At 28.4% G+C, this 12,461-nt stretch overlaps 1 protein-coding gene across 4 annotated transcripts in view; it reads left to right on the top strand.

The window, feature by feature from the left end:
- Positions 1–6,620, top strand: part of LOC100215123 (histone deacetylase 4) — a 37,463-nt gene extending 30,843 nt beyond the window's left edge. For all 4 annotated transcript variants that reach the window (XM_065810846.1, XM_065810847.1, XM_065810845.1 and 1 more), the window contains one exon: positions 6,031–6,620. In XM_065810846.1, coding sequence (XP_065666918.1) covers positions 6,031–6,079 — 49 coding nt within the window. In that variant the 3' untranslated portion in view covers positions 6,080–6,620. The remainder of the gene's footprint in view (positions 1–6,030) is intronic.
- The last annotated feature ends 5,841 nt before the right edge of the window (positions 6,621–12,461 follow it).

Genomic DNA, 12,461 nt, shown 5'->3' with positions numbered 1-12,461 from the left:
GAAGTCTATAAAAGAACCAAGTATTTTTGGATGAACTAAATTAAATACGTCATTTCTACACGCAGGGGCTATTCTAGACCATTTTCGACAGCATAGACCGTATTTGGGTGCAGATTTGGCGCCTAAAGTTTAAGGACCTTTTTTTTTAATGTTTTTTATGGCAAATATTGTTATTTTTGAGAAAAAACACGGATTTTCCGCTAAATTTCTCTGGAACAGAGGGTACCGTCACCCAAATTTTTTTCTAGAATAGCCCCTGACATGGTTCAGTTGTTTATTAATACAGGGGTTTTCCACTGTGTATACATACTTTCTTTGAGTTTTTTATAAAATAAAAACTTAAAGAAAGTATGAATATAGAGTGGAATAGTTAAATTTATCTAATCAATTTTCATTACAACTTTTATTACAAGACTGATAGCAACCACTGTTAAGTTTAGAGTTAATAAAAAACAAAGAATATTGTTAAAGAGCAAGGAAACAGTTGACAGAAGGCTTGAAAAGTTGTAGGTTGTATGAGTCAAGAAAACATGAAGATGTGAGAGAAATCCTAAGGGTTAAAAGGGGGTGGGGGAAATTGAAACAAATAAAAGTTTTTAAAACATGGAGCGACGGAAACAGTAAATAGGTAAGACTTTGCTAATAATGTTTAGGTTGATAGAACTAGAGGTGATAACTCTTTAAACAACAGGAGAGAGACTTGAGCTTGGCAGATAGAGCAGGTCCAACTACATTTACAATGCATTTTTGGACCTTGCCTAGAAGAGAAAGAGCATCATTAGGAGAATCAGCCAAAATATGACAACAGTATTCCATACAAAGACTAATAAGAGCTGTGTAGAGTTAGAGAATGGAATTAGGTATAAGAAACTGGCAAGCACAATAAAAAGGAAGCAATCTTAGCAGGTGCTAACTTAGCAATCGATTGTTTATATAGTTTCCATGAGAGGTCAGAAGTGAATGTTAATCCAAGTAGATGTAGAAAGGAGGACTCAATGAGAGGGTTGTCATTCATCAATATAGGAATTTATTTACAAAGCTTATAAAAGTCGATATATAGAAATTTCTATCATTTTTTTTAATTGAAAAAAAACTTATTTAGAAAAAACATCTTGGTGTATTTCTATCATTTTTGTGGTTTTAAAACCACTAGATCTTAGAACATCAACAACTACTCCAATTTTCTTAGATCTTCTCTGAACCTCTGTCTTTTTTCTTCTGCTTTTTGAGTTTATTGTCTTCTTCTATGACCTGCTACCAGTGATATTTTCATTTACGTTAAATAAAATTAAAAGTAAAGAAAATTTGGAAATTAGGAATTATTTGGTGAATGAAAACTTAAATAGAATATCAGCATCAGAAGAAAAAATTAAGAATAAAATTATGAATTTTATTCTTATTTTTTCCACAAGTACAACCTTTTTATTATTTCTAATTGTGTTCTTTTTTTTATCTTATCCACAAGAACAACCTTTTTATTATTTCTGATTGTAATCCTTTTTTTTATCTTATCCACAAGAACAACCTTTTTATTATTTCTGATTGTAATCCTTTTTTTTATCTTATCAACAAAAACAACCTTTTTATTATTTCAGATTGTAATCCTTTTTTTTATTTTTTTATCTAATCCACAAGATCAACCTTTTTATTATTTCTGATTGTATTCTTTTTTTTATCTAATCCACAAGAACAACCTTTTGGAGAACAAGCATCTTTTTATTATTGCAAGAAATTAATTGATGCTAAAATCCATTATTTTCAGATTACTAAATGGTGTATTTTATCAGAAATTTGGTTCTAAATATTTTTGGAAGTTCTTTGGAAGCAAGTCTAACATTCCATCTCTCATTCATGGGTTTGGTCTTCTTACTTCTCCAATAATAAACAAGAACTATTTGCTTTGCAAGAGTATGTAGTTATTAGATCTTGAATCTAATGACCACACACTCCTGCTAATGTTGCTGAAATTATTTCCCACTTAAACTACAGCTTGTGTTCCAGACAACAATCTTGTCACACCTGTACAAATGTGTACTCTATAACACTAAACAATTTATAAGTGTTTAACTGAATCTTGTTTCTATGGCTGCTGGAAAATGGCATCTTTGGTTCTAATTTTTAAAATCTCTGGAGATAGCCTTGATCTCTTTAACTATGCCCAAATTAGATCATTTATTAATATTGATTAAGATAATCAATTTTGATTATTAACTCTTTAACATAATGGTTTTATTGTGCATTAGATGCAGACAGTGAGGCAAGGGTCATTAAATTTCTTAGTTCAACGATGAGTTTAACAGTCATAAAATTTCAATAACTTTCAATAAAGTCTGGCATGCTAGTCTTTTCCATTCACTTCTTTTGGTGCATCTAATAATAATAATAATAATAATAATAATAATAATAATAATAATAATAATAATAATAATAATAATAATAATAATAATAATAATAATATTAGTATTATTAATAGTAACAATAATAATAATAGAAGCTTGCTTCTTTTAGTGTGTCCGGGTAAGATAATCTTATTTTTAAACTATCCTTAAATCTTAAATCAAACTTCTTTAAATAGTACTTTAGTACAAGCACCTAAAATCTGCATTCAAACATTTGTTTAAGGAATATTTTAATGATAAAATTACTGTTGATTATGATTTATGTATAAGCTTTTTCTTCTTAAAGTAAATCTGTGTTTGTTCAAAAATTTGAATAAACAAATATGTAAATTTTTTATATTTTGTTTTTGAATATAATATTGCCAATCAAAATTATATTTATAGCAGTACCTAGTAAAGGTATTTTACCGAATTAATTTTAAATTATCAGTGTTTGATTTCATCTTGTTTTGGAAGCTTTAAGGTTTATAACTTTTTATAACTGGAACTCAAAATAAATGTTGTTTTTATTGATGCAATTCACCTTTTAGTTTTTTTTATTGCATTGGGCCAAATTGACCCTAACACGCGATGTGACTTTAGCACACTGTTTAACACCCACCTCCTCCTCCTCCTCCTCTCTCTCTCTCAAAATAAGTTAATAGAAATAAAAAATAATTTATTTTTTGTTCTATTGATTTTCAGAGGTTTTCACCCGATAGGCCTTAAGGTGCAAAATAGTTTTGGTATTTGTCTAAATTTATCTTGACTTGTATAGAGTCAGATTACTTTTAGAAATATAGTCTATTAAAGTGGATTTTAAAACTTTGTTCAGTAAAAACTCCAGATGTGAGTATAAAACCAAATTTAAATAAAATAAAACTAGATTTTACTATCTGGATTATAAACAGTATTAAAAATACCTGTGACTATTAGTAAATAATAGTTCGAGTTTACAAATTATTTTTATGTAAGCAGATTTAATTACTATGGTTTTATTTTCAACAAACGACTGGTTTCAGAATTAAGAAATCCGAAGTTTAATACCTGTTCTGGCCATATATGCGACATTGGTAAGAAAAGCGACATAAACTTTCTAGTTAAATACTGTACAGCAGTGCTCTGTGACATGACCGTTAAGTCTTCTAGTAATGATTAAAAAGCCATTTACCATACCTGTACTCAAGTATTTTTATTTTGATAAAAAAAAGATAAAATATTAGTGTATGAAATAAAGAATAACCAATGATAAATATTAAAAAGAGTTTATGTAGATTTTTGTATATATCCATGTTTCTTTTATGTTAATGCGCTTTTATATTGTAATATACATGTATATTTTATGTTGATGTGTTTTATATCTATGTTTCTTTTATGTTGTTAGATAAAAATTTAAGGATTTTTTACATTGACTTTGTATCCATGTGTCATTTATATGTCGATATGCTTCATATCTGTGTCTTTTATGTTGATCTGCTTTATATCCATATATTTTTTATGTTGACACATAATGTCCATGTTTCTTTTGTGTCGTGAAATTCATACAAGTCTTATTTTTAAATACAAAAAAAGTTTATTATAGATTAAAAAACAGAGATTAAAAAAAAAGTTTAATTGCAAGTCAAATAGCAACAAGAGTAGTTAACTTACATCGTAATTTTAACAAATGTCAATAAATTTTGTGTTTATTTTTATTTCAGCAAATGATTTATTCAGTTCTCAAAACAGAAAGAAAAAGTAATAGGGTGGTTTTCTTTTTAAATACATTCCTACTAAAAAATGTGATTGAATGGTTTATACTTTATAAGAAGGTTCTGTAATCCCATCCTCCCACACTGTCCTCTCACTCTGGCCTCCAACCTTGGCCTCTAACCATCCAAGCCTACCTCCCCGCCCTCCCATTCTGGTCTCAAACCTTCCCATCCTGATCACAAACAATCTTTCTGTTCATCTAAATTTAATTAATACCTTTTCTAACTAACAATTTCTTAATTAAGTATTTATTAAAGCAGATTTATATCACTATGGCAGTGGTCGGCACCATATTTCCAAAGGGGTCCACTTGCAAAATTCTTGTTTTAGTTGCGGCCCACAGCAATAAATAAATTATATATAAAATAGGTTATATTACCTATATAACAGAATATAGTATAGAATTAGATTATAGAACTAATAATTGTATCAATATAAAATACATACTTAAGAAAAAAAACACATAAAACACAATTAAAAATTTGGTGAGTATTTTGTTGTTGCAGCTAGCACAAGGTCATTCAAATGAGTGTCAGTCAGTCTTTTTCTGTAAACATTTTTTATTATTTTCATGGCTGAGAATGTTTGTTCGCATTGGTAACTAGTGTCATACATACAGATAAGTCTATTTGCATGTTTTTTAAGAACTGGAAAACGCTCCTTCATGACAGCATGCCAGAAAATAATTAAATTTTCACCAAAAGTGCCATCTTCATCTTTTTTTGGTGCCTTTCATCTCAACTTGTCGTCACATTGAAAGTTAATTAGTTCATCCTCTGCTTTTAAAATATCAGCTTCTTCAAAGTCCTTTAGAATACTAATAAACTGTTCTAATTATTTTTGACGTGCTTTTCGAATGTTTTTATTTTTGTAGAGTAATTTTTTAGCATGATTTAACTTTTAAGTATAAGGATCTTATTTGAAGTCTTAAAGTGCTACAGTGTTAGAGTGCATTAAAATTATTTTTTTACTATGTCTAAAATGACAAGATCTGGTGTTAGGGAGTATTTTATAAGGAGGCTTTATAATTTTTACAGCCTGGAAAACAACTAAAAGGCCCACAACTACACTACTTTGTATATTATGCAGTTAGGTGGCTTGGGACCCACAAATTATGTAGCATAGGCCCATAATTGGGCCGCGGCCCACAATTTGCCGACCTCTGCACTATGGCAACATATCCATTTAAAACGGGTTTTGTTCCAAATAAATGAACTTGTTTTTTTAAAAGGGCGTATTTGCTCAAAACTTTTTTAACAAATCCGCCCTTTCACGGGTTCAAATACAAACCTCTAGAAAATAAAATTAATATATTTATTACAGTAAGATCTACAATACAAAAGTTTTTTTATTATAAAAAGGTTTTCTCTGAACTTTTGCTGTTCTATATAAATTATGTTTGTTGTTATTAAAATGCAGAACTAAATTAGCATTTAACGTATTTTATTATCCGTTTAACTCTACATAACATTCAAAGGCGTATGTTGATTACTTAAAAATACGTTAAAATTCAATGTTAAAATTAAGTAACAAGTCTTCTGAAACAACTTGAATTATTCAAACATCAAAAATAAAATTAAATTTTTAATATGTTGTCGTTATGCGGACGCGGTTAAAATGCGGCATGAGGTAATGTGTCAAGTGCGTAAACTTGCTGCACTTTACCCAGTTTTTTTCAGAAAAAGAAAAAAAAAGGATAAGGAAACTTTTTTTTTTTTTTTTTTTTTTGCCCTATAAAATTGCCGTATAATCTTACCTATAAAAGTCCTTCATATCTAGATAGTATCTTTCTAAACTCAAACTCTCAGTCGTATGTTTTAATTGTGTATTTTAATTGTGTAACATCGCTGATGTCTATTTTAGTATAATGTTGTCAATGACGTTGCACTTTTTTTTTTAGAGTCCCGAATTTATCAAATAAAAAAGAGGAACCAATGGATGAAAGTTAACTGGATTGTGAAAATTTGAGAACCTATAAAAACTTGAAGCAAGATATGTGAAATAAAAATAGGCTTTGTAAGATATAAGTTTGGCGTTATGAAAATAGAACGATAAATTTTATATATATATATATATTTTTTATTTCATTTTGGTCTTTTTTTTAAAAACTCTTGTTTGATATTGTTAATAGGTGTTGTTGTTACTATACATTTTGTTTCCATAGCGACTGTAGAGCGATTAGTATTTATATTTATAGCTATATTATGGTGATGTAGATTTAGCGTTCTTAGTGCTGTAACTAAACATTTGTTTTTTTGTATTTTTTACCAAAAATACTTTTTAAAATTCGCCAAATTTCATTTGATTTGTATTTTATATTTGGTTAACAATCATAGTTTGTTTATTCCGTTAAAAACGGTTATATTTTATTGATCTCCTGAATACTACTAATTAAAAGTAGCAGTTACAGCAGAATGCGAATCTTCGTGTAGAATTATATATTTTATTTTTGAATATCTTATTGTAATATTAGAATAAACGGATAATTGATTCATTGCGTAGTTATTTATATATGAAGACATAATTTGTACGCGCGTACAACTCATTTTTTCTAAGTTATACGCGCGTATTTAAACATAAGTTAGGGATCGTGCATAAATTACTCAACGCTAAATTTGCTTTGTAGTTAAACCTAATAATTTTATTAATTAAATTAATTTATAAACCCTATTTAAATAAATATTGAAATGCTTTTCTTTTAAAGAATGCCTGCTCAAAACTAAACCCTCAGTCGATGTATGAACGCTCCACTGTGCCTATCTCTATTTAAATCAGTGGATGACTCCACTGTGACTACAGCTAAATCAGTTGATATAAGTACTTATTGATGCACTTCTTTTATAAAACTTTGAGAAATAAAAGTAAATAATATACTTAACTATAAATAAACAATAATAATAGTTAAAACATAAAACTACTTGAAAATAAAACATTAAAATTTAAAAAAGATGTCCTGATGGGAACCTGCAACCCTGTCGTCCGCGCCTTAAAAATAAGATTTAAAGCGCGTGCGCAACACTACGCTTATATATCTATTTATTTATTCAACCATAAAGTTGAAAAAAGTTACAAATTTATTTATGGTTTTACAAAATTGATTCGGTGTCACCCGTATAGTTAAAAACTAGTCATTGGAGTGATACCTTAATAAAATAAACAAATAAAGCAAAAAACAAACAAACAACAAAAAGTAATAAAATAGATAGTGAAAAAAATCAATAAAAAGAAGGACAATAATTATTAAAAAAGCAAGACTTATTACAAAATAAGTACATATAAAAATTAAAGTAATTGAACATTTTTCGCTAATAAGATTACTATCATGTTGACATTATTTGTACACGCTTACAAATAATGACTTCCTTTAATAAAACGGTATTATAAACGACATATCAAATACTTGTGTTCAATACAAATAATTTTGATGTTAGTCATTTGACAATTAACTTTTTAAAAAAATTATCCGTTATATATTAGCTCAAAAAATCAACGATGAAAAAATTTATTATTAAACTGTCCATTTGTTAGCAAAACAAATTACTGTGTAATAATTATTTTATGTCATTTCATTAGTGTACTATATTTAATAAAAAGTTCCTGTTATTTTCTTTAAAGTGTAAATTGCTAGGAAAGATGTAATTATCTTAAATATCGTCACAATGATTTCACAATTGCCTCATTTTTAGGAGGTTTGGAGTTCATGGTTGAAATGTATAGTTTAGACAGTCTTCTATTATATAACATCTTAAACCAATTAGAAAATAGTTTTTTTTAAATTGTTTTATTGTGATGTAAGAGAAAAAATAGCGATTTTTAGTTTGTTTTGATTTTGTTTCGGTTTTCTTTTATTTTCTCAAATCATGAAAAAATTACTCAGACATATGTGAAATGATCGTAACGATATTTTCTTTGATTTATACCTAAGTTGTCAGCAAATATAGAATAATATATTTGTTTAATAGTTGTAACGTCTTTCTATTTAAAATACAATATTTAATTCCTTAAACTTTAATTTAAATATTAATTTTTATTGATGGTAAGAGTAGTCATATAAAAATTCAAAATTATAAGATTATTAAAATGGTCTTCTTATTAGTGTTGTTACGGCTATTAAATAATTCGACTGTCGACTAAAATCGGCTGATACATTTTTGAAATTGACTAAGTCGACTAAAAGTCGATTTAGTCAAAGTAAGGGAATAATTTCTTTTTTTGAAATTATCTTTAATGAAAATAATAAAGTAGTTCATATTTGTTTTCTATTTTTTAATATCATATCGTTTAAATAATAACGGAGCAAAACAATATGAGAAGAGGGCCGTTTTGATAACGGGGCAATCTATTCCCAGATTCGGGAATAGATTGCCCCGAATATATTATAGCAAGTATTTAAGGTCCGCCTTAAATACTTGCTATAATATATTATATTATATACATTATATATTATATACAATATGTTACATACATTAGACGCCTAACTTCGATCCGAAAAGTGAAGCCGCTTTTGCCCTAATTAGAAATTTGTTATTTTTACAAATCTAGTATATATAATATAATATAATAGCGCTGCACACTTCAAAAGTGATGAGTGCAAACTGCGTAGAGTTTGTACTTTAACAGCTGTAATACACAAAAATAATAAAAATTAGTATTCAAAATATTCATCCAATTTATTTTTGAATTGGCTGATACTAACTGCATCTATTATTTCTTGTTTAAGTTTGTTCCAGCCATTTACAACTTATTGGTGAAAAAACCTTTAATATTTCCCGTATATTGTCTTCTTAGTTTACTATTGTGGCCTCCAGGTTTATGGTCTTTGTCTAGCATTTCGGGTTTTATGTGAAAGTTTATAATATCGTATTTTTTTCAAATATTTAAACATTTGTACTATATCACCTCTTCTTCTTTTATTCTCGCGATAGTAAACCCAACTTTTTTAATCTCTCTTCATAGCTATATCCTCTTAAACTTTCTATTCGAGTAGCTCTCTGTTGAACACTCTCTAGTTTATCTTTATCATACTGCCAATAAAGATTCCAGATGGGAGCTGCATATTCTAAATGTGGACGAACTAAGGCTATGAATAAGAGTTTCGTTGTTTTTTCATCTAATAATTTAAAAGTGTGTTTGATCTGACCTAGCTTTTGATTTGCTTTATTTATTGCCTTATTTATACGGTGTTTCATTCCTAAATTGTCAGAAACTTACACACCTAAATCTTTTTCCATACTTGAATACACTAAAGCTGCATTGTTTTTTAAAAATCCTTGGCACCAATCCAATACTTTTGATTTAAAACCAAGAGCATCCAGTTTTAACAATAATCTTTCATGATCAACCGAATCAAACGCTTTGGCAAAATCTAAAAACAAAACGATCTCATCCCAACCATTGTCTATTGAACTTGTGATGGAACCTAGAGACTCCAATAAGTTTGTCACATACTTTTATTATTAACAAATCCATGTTGGTTTTTATTGATTAGCTTGATATCTACTAAATATTTCACCATTTTATCCTTAATTATCCTTTCCATGGCTTTACAAACTACTGATGTTAAAGATACAGGTCTATAGTTGCTTGGGTCAAATTTGTTACCGTTTTTAAACAGTGGAACCATATTAGCACATGACCATAACTTTGGGAGTTTACTTGTTTCAAAGGATTTATTAAACATTATTGATAGGGGTTTGACTAATGCGGATTTGCACTCCTTTAGAACTTTTGGGTGAGCTTTGTCCATTCCAGTTGCTTTATTAGTATCCAATTTGCTTAAGTAAATTTGCTACAACAGAGACATTAAAATTTGGGTTTCTACAGAGCGTTTGTGTTTCTATATTTGTGATTGGAACAGATTATTCTTGCGGCTTGATGAATACTGATGCGAAATACCCATTTAATGTATTTGCCATTACCTTTAAATCTGTTACAATACTACCGTTTTTTAGTTGGATTGTTCTTATATTCTCTTTGACTTTAGTTTTATTATTTCTATATCCATAAACTTTCTTGGGGTTAGATTTCGAATTTAAAGCAAGCTCATATTCAAAAATTTTGATTCTCTGATTCACCTTTCTTTTTAATGTCTTGTTTATCTCTTTGTATTTTGCAAGTAAATGAATGTCTCTGAATTTCTTCCCTCTACATTCGAACCAGATTTTTCTTTTTTCTTTTGACAACGCTTTCAATTCTTTTTTTATCTAGAGAGGTTTTGCGTTGGTTAGAATATTTCCCACTTTAATGATCGGAAAAAAAAGTTTACATCCTTCTTCGTAACGACTTAGTCATTCGTTTATTTCCAAACCTTTAAATTCATCATTCTAGTTTATAATTTTAAAATAATTATTTAATTCACGGAATTTCCCTCGATTGTAAATGAACTTGTCTTTTTTAAACACACTGTTATCAATACACTTTTCTGTATGACTGTAGTTAAATCTAATAATGTGATGACCGTGGTTAATACCTCCCAATGGTGGAAGGTGTACCAGTTTATAAACTCTATTTTTATTTTCAGTTATAATCAAATCAAGTACATTCGTTTCATCTCCTATGTTATTTTGAAAGGTTGGTTCAATCATATTCTGATAGATGAAGCAATTATTTAACTTTCTAAAAATATTTTGGGTTTGTTATCAGACTCACAAGTTAGTTCGCCTATATAATTTTCCGTCCACCTAATTGTGTGGAAATTAAAATCACCACAAATAAAGATTCCAGTATATTTATTTGATATTTTTTTTGAATGAGCAAATTTAATAGACTTTGTGATGTTGATACAGTTTGCGATGATACAAATTTAATAGACTTAGTGATGTTGATGCAGTTTGTGAACGAGCAAATTTAATGTACTTTGTGATGTTGATACAGTTACTTATGTTGCTATTTCCGGTTCTGTAGATACTACCACATAATATTTTTTCCTTTCTTAATTCAATAACACACCAGACTTGCTCTATATTAGGGTTTTTTAAACATCTTTCTAATATTTCATAAGCCTTTATATTGCTTTTTATATATATACATACTCATTCACATCTACCAGCATCTCTGTTCTTTCTAAATAAGCTGTATCCATTGATATTAGTTACTGACTCATTATTCCACCAAGTTTCACAAATCATTACTACATTAGCTTTGTTTGAGTTAATAACTTTGATAGTTCATTGAGCTTATTGTTTAATGAAGTTGCATTCGAGTATAAGCCCGTTACTTCACTGAGTTTAGATCTTAACCTTGATGGCGCTTCAAATATTTTATTGGTTTTTGATTTCAATTTTCTGCAACATATCGTTTCTGATAACAAATCGAAATGTCGAACTTTTATCTTCTTCTAGTTTATTTAAACTATTTCTTTCACCAAGTAGCAATTTAAAGCTAGCTCTTTCTCTATACGTTAGATCTGGATTTATTTTTATATGCTTTGATTTTATTTAATTTTCTAGCAATACTTAAAACTAGTTTCTGATGAATTAACTAGTTCAATAACTAGTGGTCCTGATTTATATTATATCTCTACTGTTTAACCTAAAATGTGTAACATTATTCAATTTTTCTAACCCACTAGCATCGAACACTTCACCAATACTTCCATCGTCACTTTCTTTGATTTCATCCTTGCTTTTTGGCTCGATTACTTTAATCCAAACACTAGTACATTTTTTCTTTTTTTTTTGTTCTGCTGAGATTACATTAATTATTCTCGTTTCTGATTCACTGATAGTGAAGCGGAAAACTGTGCTGGATACCTGGTAATTCGGCTGTTTTCCTGGGTACCCGGAATTAGCCATTTTGTTGCAATACCCGGCAGAGGGTAACTTAAAAGAAATTTGTAATAAACAAAAACCTTTTTTTCTGTAACCATTTGTTTTAGTGGTACTTTAGATTGTGTCAAAATGTTATTTGACAGGGGTGCTTTTAGTTTAAACTACAACCAAAAAACGGTTTTTTCTTGCTATATATTAAAAATTAATTACAATCATATTTACAATATAAATATGATTGTATAGATGACATTTAGAGGTCAATATAGTTAAAGTCGATAACGACGCTACTTCTTATCACGTTCAATAATAATGTCAACTAGGTTTTCTATGGTAAAAACCATAAAGGAAAACAAAGTGAATATGCTTGCTTTTCTTTTGATCAAAAACACATATATTTAAATTTAATTATATGCAAAAAAAATATAAATCACATCTTTAAAGGTGCTGCAAAAAAGCACATTTTTAATGACAAATCAAAAATAACATCAAAAACTGAAAAAAAAAAAAAAACATCAAAAATGCCAAGAGCATGATCAAAAATTTAAACAGTTTTTTGACAAAA

Source organism: Hydra vulgaris, chromosome 11, assembly GCF_038396675.1.
Source record: "Hydra vulgaris chromosome 11, alternate assembly HydraT2T_AEP".
Taxonomy (NCBI): domain Eukaryota; kingdom Metazoa; phylum Cnidaria; class Hydrozoa; order Anthoathecata; family Hydridae; genus Hydra; species Hydra vulgaris.
This window is presented reverse-complemented; position numbering and strand designations above follow the sequence as displayed.